The 12,919-nt window shown below is 39.5% G+C and overlaps 1 protein-coding gene across 12 annotated transcripts in view; it reads right to left on the reverse strand.

The window, feature by feature from the left end:
• ADAM22 (ADAM metallopeptidase domain 22) overlaps positions 1 to 12,919 on the reverse strand; it is a 244,763-nt gene that overhangs the window by 109,646 nt on the left and 122,198 nt on the right. For all 12 annotated transcript variants that reach the window (XM_082631935.1, XM_082631936.1, XM_082631931.1 and 9 more), the window contains exon 4: positions 8,676 to 8,742. In XM_082631935.1, coding sequence (XP_082488061.1) covers positions 8,676 to 8,742 — 67 coding nt within the window. The remainder of the gene's footprint in view (positions 1 to 8,675; positions 8,743 to 12,919) is intronic.

The following is a 12,919-nucleotide window of genomic DNA, read 5'->3' on the forward strand; positions in this document are numbered from 1 at the left end:
CATGGCTAAACTGTTTCAGAGAATGGACTTAAGAAATTTCTCCAAGTCCTCTAATTTTAAAATGTGTATATTTGTGGTTAATTTGATTTTTAGTAGTGTAAAAAGATATCATGTCCATAGCTATGACATCTGAAATTTTCGCTCTGGCAAAAGAACCTGTGTGAGGTACCTGCATGCCCATACCACCACCTGTGTCACCTGCATCTGAAGTTTTCCTTCATCCTGCTCCAGAGGTTCTGCTCTCAGAGTTTAGGCTCAGTGCTCTGAGTCCTTAACCTCAATCTCCCAGAAAGTGCAGCAGAAGAACACAAATACAGATTCTAACATATGGGTAGTTGCATCTGCCAAACATTCCTATCATTGCAGCAGGAGCCCCTCAAAGAACCAACTAAAGATCTTTAACTGGGGCTTCCCTGGTGGCGCAGTGGTTAAGAATCCATCTGCCAATGCAGGGGACACGGGTTCAAGCCCTGGTTTGGGAAGGTACCACATGCCGCGGTGCAACTAAGCCTGGGCGCTGCAACTACTGAGCCCACATACCACAACTACTGAAGCCTGTGTGCCTAGAGCCTGTGCTCCGCAACAGAAGCTACCACAATGAGAAACCTGCACACTGCAACGAAGAGTAACCCCTGCTCTCCGCAACGAGAGAAAGCTGGCGCGTAGCAACGAAGACCCAATGCAGCCAAAAATAAATAAATATATATATTTTTAAAGACACCTTAAGAAACATTATTCTTTTAACATATTGTGCACATTTGAAGTATTCAAGTATTGAGAATTACAGTCCTCGTGGAGAAATCTAGAAAACAGTATGAGAAAGTGTGAATACAATTCAAGATCACAAGCAATTTTCTATGGATGCTTTTTAGGTTTATAGAAGCTAGAAAGTTAGCATGAGCCAGGAAGGTATCTGTTGTCCTGACAGTCAGCATACATAAATTTTTCTAAGTGATTTCTTATACCTGTCCTCCACTAGTATTTTTTTTTTTTTTTTTTTTTTTTTGCTGTACGCGGGCCTCTCACTGCTGTGGCCTCTCCCGTTGCGGAGCACAGGCTCCGGACACACAGGCTCCGCGGCCATGGCTCGCGGGCCCAGCCGCTCCGCGGCATGTGGGATCTTCCGGGATCGGGGCACGAACCCGTGTCCCCTGCATCGGCAGGCGGACTCTCAACCACTGCGCCACCAGGGAAGCCCTCCACTAGTATTTTTTGCTTGTTACTGACACATTCATTGTGGAAGACAAAAAAATTAAGGTGGGGTTTAAAAAAAAACAAAGGTATATATTTTTTTAAGAAAATAGAATTGAAATGGAAATCTGACTTAGAAAAATGAATGCAAAAGGAATTTATATTCCTAGAGAGTCTACTGGTAGCACAAACACCTGCTGGGAGGTGATATTGTGCTGAGCTAAAAATCTTTCATGGACCTCCAACCTCAGGGAGGGGTGATGGATGTGACCACCAGGAGAAAAACTATCTTGTAAAAAACACTCAGGCTTTCTACTTGCTTCTATATCAACATCCCTGATACTCTGTTTCCAGAAGTGACTGTGGCCATTTCAGTTTGCCTGAACAATATTTTTAAAGGAAAATTACACCACCATTCCATCAGAGTAAAAGGTTCTCTAGAGTCACAATAACCTCTCCCACCCATTAAGCAGACACTTTCTCCCCTGACACCTGCTCCCCAACACATAACACTCTCTCCAATTCCTTCACCCATTTCCAGACTTAAACCCTGACCCTTTGCTTTTGCCTTCTTATCCATCTTCTTACTGCCACTATGGACATAATTAAGACTTTGAGACAATGATCCTTGAGTGCACTCAATTCAATTAAGTGATGGGTAGTAACCAGTTAAGTGCCAGTCAAAAGTCAATACTGGAAAATGCGTGTCTCTACATCCTTAATGATTGGTACCCTGATTCAAGGACGAGTTGGGAGTGCTCACATACAGTTTAGAAATAATTTGAACTAATAAAAAAAGACATTCAGCAGCTATTACTTTTGATTATTATCATAACAGATCAAATAATTTAACCAAAAAAACACTATCAGAACTAATAATATTGATGACTGGTCATGATCTTTCATTGGTAATAATACAATTAATCATATCTCTACCAAGACGTCTATTTTTACTTTTTGACTCCAAGGATAATCCACTTCCTCCCCCATCCATACATATCTAGAGGATTTACCATTCCTCTCCTAGTGTTCTAAAACTCCTACTATGGCTATTTTCCTGAGATATGAAAAATAAAACAGACTTTGTACTAGAGAGTGTCTTTACCATTTTTGCCCAAGGCAACTGATGTTATCTAAAAGCTACCCAACTGCGGGCTTCCCTGGTGGCGCAGTGGTTGGGAGTCCGCCTGCCGATGCAGGGGACACGGGTTCGTGCCCCGGTCTGGGAGGATCCCACATGCTGCGGAGCAGCTGGGCCCGTGAGCCATGGCTGCTGAGTTTGCGCGTCCGGAGCCTGTGCTCCGCAATGGGAGATGCCACAGCACTGAGAGGCCCGAGTACCGCAAAAAAAAAAAAAAAAAAGCTACCCATCTGCATAACCAAATTTAAGAGGGATACCTAAAGGCTCTTCACTTGGACCACAATTTCAGTTTAAAGAGAAGACTATAAAGGAGTAATTGTTAGGGACCTCCAAAAAAATGAGCTATGTATATAATAAGTCTACATAAAATGCCTATCAATTTGTATAGCTATCCTATTTTACGTACTGTAGAATATATAGAGATAATATGGTATAAGAGTCAGCTCTGGAGTTAGATAACCTAGGTTCAAACTGCAGCTCTACCCCTCCTTACTGTGCTACTTTCAGCAAGTTATGTAACCTCTCTATACCTCAGTTTCCTGTCAAGTGGGATAATAGTTATATTTATAATCGCAGGTTGTTTTGAGGATTGAATATATGTAAATTCATACGCCTGTCACATCATGAACAATAAATGTTAGTGATTACTGTTATTAGGATTATAATACTGATTAACCAGAGCCTATATAATCGAGACTTAGACTGACCAGCATATTGGCAGTTGTCAGCTTCAAGATAAAAAAGTTAGCTAACAATAAAACAACAAACTGCATGGTTTAGACTAATTCGCTGCTACTCATCAATTTCAGTTTCCTTTGTCTTAAGAAGCCAGAACCATAGTTGGCCACAATCAAAATAAAAAGCTTTTGTTCCCAGGGTATTCTGATTAATAGAGGTTTTATGTTTAAATTCTTTTTAAAGTTTATGTCAAACACACAAAAATTCTCCCTCAACTAAGGGGCAAATTTCAAATTTAATTTTTAAATGAGTTGGAAATAAATGAAGTGAAAGATGATATTAATATGTTTTATTAAAGGAACAAATAAAAAGTATCTATCGGGCCTCCCTGGTGGCGCAGTGGTTGAGAGTCCGCCTGCCGATGCAGGGGATACGGGTTCGTGCCCCGGTCTGGGAGGATCCCATATGCCGCGGAGCGGCTGGGCCCGTGAGCCATGGCCGCTGAGCCTGCGCATCCGGAGCCTGTGCTCCGCAACGGGAGAGGCCACAACAGTGAGAGGCCCGCGTACGGAAAAAAAAAAAAAAAAAAAAAAAAAGTATCTATCATGTTTTTTTCTGCTTAAAGCCTTTCTTTGAAAACTTTGGGTAAAAAAAAAAGGGTTTAGATAGAACTTCAAGATCAGGATTATGCACCTCTATGATTGGAATAAAACAACCTTCCATGAGACATAGAATGTCTTGCAGATAATACAAATCATTACCTTAAGGAAAGATCACTAAAATATATTTCCTTTTACTGTAAATATAAAATCACAATCAAGAGCAAAACCCAGACTGTGAGAGACTGTATAGGATAAACAACCTGATTTCTTCAACAAATATCAATAAATTGTAAGGAAGATTAAAAAGAGAAAGATAAGCGGAAACCAATGGATTAAAGGAGAGTTTTAAAAACTTAGTAAAAAAAAAAAAAAACCTAAACACACAAACCTAAACTCTAGGACACACTTGGGTGATAAAACTATAAACAAAATTAAGGAAAAAATAACCACAAAAGTCAGGATACTGTTTACATGTCTTACAAGAGGAGGAGGGAGGGACCTGGGCTTGGGAAACAGCACATGGAAAAGTAGGCCAAGGTCTATTTTTTTTTTTTTTTTTTTTTTTTTGCGGTACGCGGGCCTCTCACCGCTGTGGCCTCTCCCATTGCGGAGCACAGGCTCCGGACGCACAGGCTCCGGACGCACAGGCTCAGCGGCCATGGCTCATGGGTCCAGCCACTCCACGGCATGTGGGATCCTCCTGGACCGGTGCACGAACCTGTGTCCCCAGCATCGGCAGGCGGACTCCCAACCACTGCGCCACCAGGGAAGCCCTTCAAGGTCTATTTCTTAAACTGGATAGTGGTTATCGGGTGTTCACTCTTTAGTCATTTTTGTGTCAGTGTTGTATTTTACAATTAAAAAGATTTTAAAAATAAAATTGCAATCTAAAAGATTCACCAAAGTAGCTATTAAGTATTTTTTTTTCATGAAAATGTCTTCCTTTTCCCACATACATACTCACACCCTTAAATCAAACGTACTGCACCTGAATTTTCACAAATAAAGGTTCCATGACACCTGAGCAGAGTCATTTACCAGACTGGTTTCTAGCCATTGTTTAAATCAGACTTGATAATTATTTTGATTTTAATTTTGCATCCTCAAGATCAATATGATTGGGCTTCCCTGGTGGTGCAGTGGTTGAGAATCCACCTGCCAACGCAGGGGACACAGGTTCGAGCCCTGGTGCGGGAAGATCCCACATGCCGCAGAGCAACTAAGCCCATGAGCCACAACTACTGAGCCTGTGCTCTAGAGCCCATGAGCCACAACTACTGAGCCTGTGTGCCACAACTACTGAAGCCCGAGCACCTAGAGCCCGTGCTCTGCAACAAGAGAATCCACTGCAGTGAAAAGCCCATGCACCATAACGAAGAGTAGCCCCTCACTTGCCCCAACTAGAGAAAAGCCTGTGCACAGCAACAAAGACCCAATACAGCCAAAAATAAATAAATAAAATGAATAACTTTATATGAAAAAAAGATCAATATGATTATGTTTGTGCCAACTGACAAAAAACAAAAAGTTCTTACCTACAGTTTTGCTTTGATCCCATATACCCTTTCAAACACTTCAATGCCAGGAGAAAAGCCAATTTAGAAAAAAATTCATAGGCCTCTTAGGGAAGGTTGAATTTTATATTGTGTTCCCCTAAAATTCGTGTGTTGAAGTCCTAACCCCTAGTACCTCAGATTATAACTATATTTGGAGATAGAGTTTTTCAAGAGGTAATTAAGTTAAAATGAGGTCATTAGGGTGGGCCCTGATCCAATATGACTGGATTGGTGTCCTTCTAAGAAGAAATTAGGATACAGATACACACAGAGAGAAGATCATGTGAAGACACAGAGAGAAGACAGCCATCTGTAAGCCAAAGAGAGAGGCTTAAAGAAACCAACCCTGCTGACACCTTTATCTTGGACTTCTAGCCTCCAGAACTGTGAGAAAATAAAATAAATTTCTCTGTTCAAGCCACCCTGTCTATGCGACTTCGTTATGGCAGCCCTAGCAAACTAATGTAGGAGATAAAAGAGGAATAAAATATTCTGGGTTTTTTTTTTAAGGAGTAGAGGGAAGAAAAAGAAAAATATGAAATGTTATAATTTTACAGTTTTACTCGACTCATAATGTATAGTAAAAAGAGAAACTTAAGAAAATTCTGAGTCATTAGTAAAGAATGGAGATCTAACAGACTCCATGTAAAAAGAAACTCCCAAAGAGCTAAGCACAGAGGGCAAGACATGAGGAAACCAGCAGGAAAATAACTGGCTACTGACTTTGATTTGATGGGACAGGACTCAACGCTTTCAATATGGTTTCTGGAAAAAACCCAGAGGAGAGTTTTGAGTTTTAAATGGGCTAAAAACAAATTGGGGTGATGGGTTAGATCAAAGTGGTTTTCTTAATGGGATAAATTCCTCTGGCTCTAGGGTTTGGATGAAGTTTGGATTTACATTTCCCTGGTTGGATAGGCTTGGGAGTTAGGCAAACCATCAAGGAAGAAAATGAAATTCTCAGGCTGGAAAATCAGCAGTGGTTGTGTGGTAAAGTCCGTGTTCTGGGTGTTATATATACCCATGGAGCCTAATGATCTGAGTGGACTATGCTTTGTTGATTAATATAAGTTTCCTGCAAAGGGATACTACTGTAGAGACAGCAGATAGCTATTGCTGGATCCACCCTCCAAACCTCCATGCTTATATTTGCATTTCATCATTCCACTGACAGACGTAAATGGAAATAAATAGTGAACTGCCTGTTTTCCTCTCTTCTCTAATTTAGCAAAGGAATAAGATACACTCTGCATTCCGAAAAGCATCACACAAAATAGAAAATGAAATCAAATAAACAAGGATGAGATTAAAAGGAGTCCAGAGATTCTAAATCTAGTTAAATATTTTTCCAACTATAAGCAAAATGGCTCCATTTTCTTATGTCATACTAAGAAGAATCCTAATATGCTTTCTGATGTAACACAGTGATATAAATCAATCAAACATTCAATTAGTCAGTTTTCAAATAAGTTTAGAATAACTTTCTAGAGGGACTGGCATAATTATTATATCTAGATCACTTGTAAAAATTAACATCTTGCTTTAAGTGTTTATCATTTAGAAATGTATAGATGTGTGAAGATTTATTTCCTGGGAAAAATGTCCCAATGTGTGGAATTTGCTTTTGCAGAGGAACAAAATTTGCCACCCCAAAATGTCTCTTTGGCATATGGATTATTTGGAGCTGAAAATAATCAAGACCCCAAAAGACTCAGGAAGAAACTTGGACCTTCCCTAAAACTACCCAAAGAGTGTGGTTAGAGGACCTGTTCCAGGAAGGGAGCCAGCACCACAGATGACTACAGGATGAACTAGGTGTGTAGACAGGGAGGAACCTAGCAAAGTCTGTTGCTAAAACTCCTCTCTGTGTCCCACTGTCTCTATGTGGCCCAGCAAACATCTGGTTACCAAACATTTGCTTTTCCATCTCCATGTGAATTGCCTTCCCCCTCTTTGAGCTCCCAAACCACTACCCTCAACATCTTTTGTCTTTGGCTGAAGATGGTATTTAAGGTGAGGGTGTCAGCCTTTTTGGTGAATTACTCAGTTCTTGGTCCCTCCCATGTGTACATGTTATCAAACTTTTGTTTGATTTTTGTCCTGTTAATTTGTCTCACGTATATTTAATTCACAGAGCAGCTAGAAGAACCTAGAAGGGTAGAGAAAAATTTCTTCCTCCTGACAGTTTAAAATACTACACACACGTAGAGAGTGAAAATATTATCAAAATGCTTATAACTATTGATGCTGGATAATGGGTATGTAGGAGTTCATTGTAGTATTCTTTTTACCTCTGTATATGTTTGAGACGTTCCGTAATAAAAAGTTTTCTTTTTTTAGTTAACATATAATTGCAAAATCCAATCCCCTTCACTTGTCACTGGACTAGGACAATGTAATTTATTTTTGTTATTGATAACAGAGTTTAATTTAAATAAAACGCTTTGTTACAGTAATACATTTAAATTGAAAAGCAGTAGACATAAGTTTAAAGGAAAGTAACTTTAGAAAATGTTTACAATATAATGTTTACTGTTAAAAAGCAAGATACAATATTGTAAATACGTATGATACCAACTCTGTAAAATATGAAAATATAAATACATGCACAGGACAAAAAAAATACTAGAAGGAAATACAACAAAATGAAAACAAAGTTTATCTGTCAGTGATGAGTTTATGGATGATTTTTCCTTTTTTGATACATTTTTCTCCACTAACAAGTTTTCTAAAATGAGTACAAATTAAATGGATAATCAGAAAAAGAAAGCAAATATACATATTTGTTTTCTTTATACATACATATATATATATATATATATGGCATTATAATTCTGATAAGGCAGAATAGATAGTCTGAATGCTGTTCAGAAGAAAATAAACACTTAGCTAAAACTCTTTATACTAAACATTGGTTCTAAAGAAACTTTTGGGTGGGGTTTGGTCTCATATGCCTCAAACATCCTCACTGATATGAAAGACACATACATTCTTACGCCTATAACTGGAGAAATTTTTTTTTTTTTGGTATGTAATCTTTTTCAGAACTTACCTGACAAGAACCAATATCTTGAGATTTGTCTCCAGGGACTTAAAACTCCCTGGGACATCCCTGTGGACATAATAAGTTCATAATTTTACCAGAGAAATCTTTCCCAAATGAATGCAAAGCCAGGCACCTACCCTGGACCCAAGATTTCACCTCTTGATTCTCAGCGCTAACCTTAAAAGCAAATTTCAGAAATTATTTTCTGTGACATAATCTAAAAGAGAACTACTTGCAGTAATATTAATCCCACAAAGCATAACTCCAACAATTCCGGTAGTACAGTAAGAATTCATTTTCTGGTAACTAAATTTTTTTCCCTAAGTCAGTGACACCCTCTCTTGATAAATTCTGAAATATAAAAACCCCAAAACTACATTGGAAGTATCACTGAAGATTAAGATCATAATCAGTACTTAAAAGATTCTCAAAAGTTTCCCCAAGAGAAAAATTTTACTTACTTTCACTTCCACAGTCTTCCCTCCATGTTCAATGTGTCTCTCCACGTATTCAGAGGACAGCAAATCACTGCAACAGAGAGAAATGCTGATGAAAGAGGACCTTGAAAATGTAAATCATTTGAAAATCACCATTAAGTTTACAACATTCCAGCTTGAATGATTCTTTTTTTTTGTTTTGTTTTGTTTTTTCTTTTATAAATTTATTTATTTTATTTATTTATTTTTGGCTGCGTTGGGTCTTCATTGCTGGGCGCGGGCTTTCTCTAGTTGCGGCGAGTGGGGGCTACTCTGTTGCAGTGGGCGAGCTTTTCTCACTGCGGTGGCTTCTCTTGTTGTAGAGCACGGGCTCTAGACGCATGGGCTCAGTAGTTGTGGCTCGCGGGCTCTAGAATGCAGGCTCAGTAGCTGTGGCAATGGGCTTAGCTGCTCCACAGCATGTGGGATCTTCCCGGACCAGGGCTTGAACCCGTGTTCCCTGCATTGGCAGGCAGATTCTTAACCACTGCGCCACCAGGGAAGCCCAGCTTGAATGATTCTTTAATCCAGATTTTAAAACAAAAATAAAACTTTATACGTCTCTCTCTTTTTCTCTCTCTCTCTCTTTCTCTCTCTCTCTCTCACACACACAGCCTAGTACTTGTAAAAGGATATGAGGCTAAACTGACTAAATCACCTGTCACCCCGTTGCTTAGCAGAGCTAGTTCCACCGATCTAGTTCAGCAATTCTAGGAAACTACCATTATTTTTAAGACATCTTATTCTTCCCTTTTTTACTTTAGTTTTTTTGTGTGTGAAGATTTTAATTTAAGTTTTTATTATACCTTACATCCTTCTTTGCTGTTTCTCTCCCCTAACCTTTGAATAGTGGGGTACTCCTAGGAGGCTTAGTCCCCCTATATTCCTTGGTGCTCTTTTCCTATCTCACATCTTTAAGTATTAAGATGTTGTCAATTTCTAAATATATATTTCCAATTCAGACCTTTTCTCAAACTGTAGATGTAACTGCCTACTGGACATCACTGCTTAAATATCTAATAGGCATCTCAAACTTAACATGCCAAGGCTAAACTCTCTGACCCTCACCCATTCCCCACCACCTGCTCAGCCCACAGCCTTCCACAACAGATAACATCAACACCATCATTTCAACTGCTTTGCCCAAAACTTTGAAATTATTGACTCTTCTCACACCCCACATCCTTGCTTTAGCTTTTTATCAAACACTTTTGATCTACTACCATACTTTACCATTTCTCATATGTTACGTGTGATATTTTATCTAACAAAATATTAGTTTCCCCCACAAAAAAATTAAACAGAGGCAAAGAAAGTTAGAAGAAATGAAAAAGAATATACTTTCAGCATTTTAAAATACCTTTTTTGAAATCTCTCCTAAACAACCACCACCTTCTTGTATAATTTTTAAATGTTTACATCATCTTAAATATACTTCTCTTTAATTCTATATAAGAGGAAAAAATTTCCCCTTTAACAGAGGCACCTCAAGGCACAACTCCAATAAACAGTCTTAAAGTCTTTAAATTTCTAAAGCAGTAAAATGTAGATAAAATTCACATTAATAAATAAAAATATAAACTTCTAAATCTACCCCTCTATTAATAAACATTCACCCAACTAAAAAACTGTGTTTCACAGTGCTCTGAAGGTCACCATCCAGAATTGTCCCAATCATAAAAAAAGGTGAATTTCTAAGCACAAGAGCTACCATGATAAGCACTATGCTACTATGCTTGGAATGTAAACAGAAAGATCAAACACACATTACATTAATGCAGGCAGGAGAGTCAGTTTCTTATAGTATCTGATGCTTACATTTCTATCTAGGTAACCTATAATTATAGTCTAAGTCCTTGTTTCATTTGTCTTTGGAATACACTTTCCTATTGACTTTACGGGGGAAACAGCTAGAATGCTCTAAGCTGCAAGTTGTAGAAAACACAACTAAAAGTGGCTTAAACAACCACGACACTGATATCATTTCTTGTTAGAAATTCCAGGGCAGGTGTGATGTGAATTTGCTTCTGCAACTCTTCAATTCTGGTAGGTGAATACATTTAAAGTTTATAAAATATAGGCAAAAAAATAAAAAAAATAAAAAAATAAAATAAAATATAGGCAAAACACTTTTTAAGATGTTTTAAGTACAGATAAGTAGCTACTAAGCAAAATTTTGTTAGATGTGGGCAGAATGCATAAGATGTGTAAAGCATAAGTAAGAAGATCATGTGTGTACTTCACATTGATAGAAAGGGATGGATGACCAAAAGATACGTAACATTTTTAAGGCACCTGGGTAATAAGTGTTCATGATATAACAAATATATAAAAGACACTATAGGGCATCCCTGGTGGTGCAGTGGTTGGGAATCCGCCTGCCAGTGCAGGGGACATGGGTTTGAGCCCTGGCCCGGGCAGATCCCACATGCCGCAGAGCAGCTAGGCCCGTGCACCACAACTACTGAAGCCTGCGCGCCGTGCTCCGCAATAAGAGAAGCCACTGCAATGAGAAGGCTGCGCCCCGCAACGGAGACCCAACGCAGCCAAAAATAAAAATAAAATTTGAAAAAAAAAAAGACACTATATATGCAAGATACGCTTATACATAAACAGTTAATATTTATGAGGTCTTATTTCAACTACCTATTGGTAACACCCAGGATTTCTCAACTTCCACAATACTGACATTTCAGGCCAGACAATTCTTTGTCTTGGGGAGTACCTTATGCATTGTCACATGATTAGCAACATCCATGACCTCCACCCACTAGATGCCACATCACACACACATACACACACACACACACACACACACACACACACACACACACACACACACACACACACACACACCAGCCATGACAATCACAAACGTCTCCAGACATTGCCAAATGTACACTGGGGGGTAAAACTGCCCTGGTTAAGAACTGCTACTGACACCCATTCCTGCCCCATGTTTTCTCTGAACCAACAGAATTCCTGGTTGTTCATCAAGCTAACTGGCAGGCTGCAGCTCCTGACCAAGCGTATTTGTCCCTGTGTCTCTCAGATACAGCACGTGGGTGTCCTTAGCTCAGGCCACCTTGCAACTGTGGAGCTTGCCCAAACCTCATCTCTGGTCCTTGTAACTACATATCAGCAGGGAAGGCAGATGCAGCAGAGAGAGAAGCAGATCCTAAGAATACAGTGTCTCCCAGTACACATTAGCTGGAGTGGTCCTGCCACCCCACTTGCACCCTATCCTAAGCGTGCTAACCTACCCTTTTCTTTCCTCTTGCTTCTCACTGTGTGCTTTAATTTGATTTAGCAAATCATGTGATTTGAGGATTTTAATTTGGTCTGTGAGGGCTTGCTGTTTGTTCCCTTACTTCTGGGATAGCTTGCTAGCTAGTATACTTGTAGGCAACCATTGCAGCAGAGTAATTTTCCACTGGACATCACAGCGGTTCCAGGGCTGGCTCATGTGGTAGCTCAGCACCATTGATGAGACCGGGAGTATGTCCATCATTCTGCTCTGCCATCAGAATGGTGGGTGACGTGTACTTGTAACTGGCTCCTCTCATGACCCTAACATGGCTGCTGCAGATCTAAGCATCTCATGCAGATAAAGATATCCCAAGGTAAAAAAAGCCTTGTATTTCTTTACAAGAGTCAGCAAACTCTTCACAAAAAGCCTCTAGCATTCATCTTCTCAAGTATGTTTTGCCAGGATTACATTACTTGGCCCTGCCAAAGCCAGTCTTTTGACAAGGACATTTGTCTCTGAACAATCAAGATTCTCCTCCTCCTCTCTCTCCTCCTCCCACGAACATCATGGCTACTCAGAGAGAGGTGAACAACACTACAGGGTGGAGAGAATAGCTGTTGTATAGCCAACAGACAGCTGTCTTTTTTTTTTTAATATAATTTTTATCATGAGTATGTTGGATACTTCACAAATTTCCCAAGGTTTCGAGCAAAATAGTGAAGCTTCATGGTCAAGATCTGCTGAAGCAAAACCTGTCATTGCTCCACCATCCACATCCCACTCTTTATCCAAGACCACACCCCCAACAGGAGAGGTACCAGAAAGATGTCTGCAAAAACTGCCCCCTAACCTTGCTATCAGTCTCCAACAACCTCTCCAGCAGTGAGAGACAAAAATTACCCTACAGAGTCAGTGTTTATTAGCAGAGCCAGCCAGATGCCCTCTCTTGGGAATCTGAACAAGTAAATTCAGAAAAAAA

Source organism: Mesoplodon mirus (genome assembly GCF_964341445.2).
Source record: "Mesoplodon mirus genome assembly, chromosome: 9".
Classification (NCBI taxonomy): Eukaryota; Metazoa; Chordata; class Mammalia; order Artiodactyla; family Ziphiidae; genus Mesoplodon; species Mesoplodon mirus.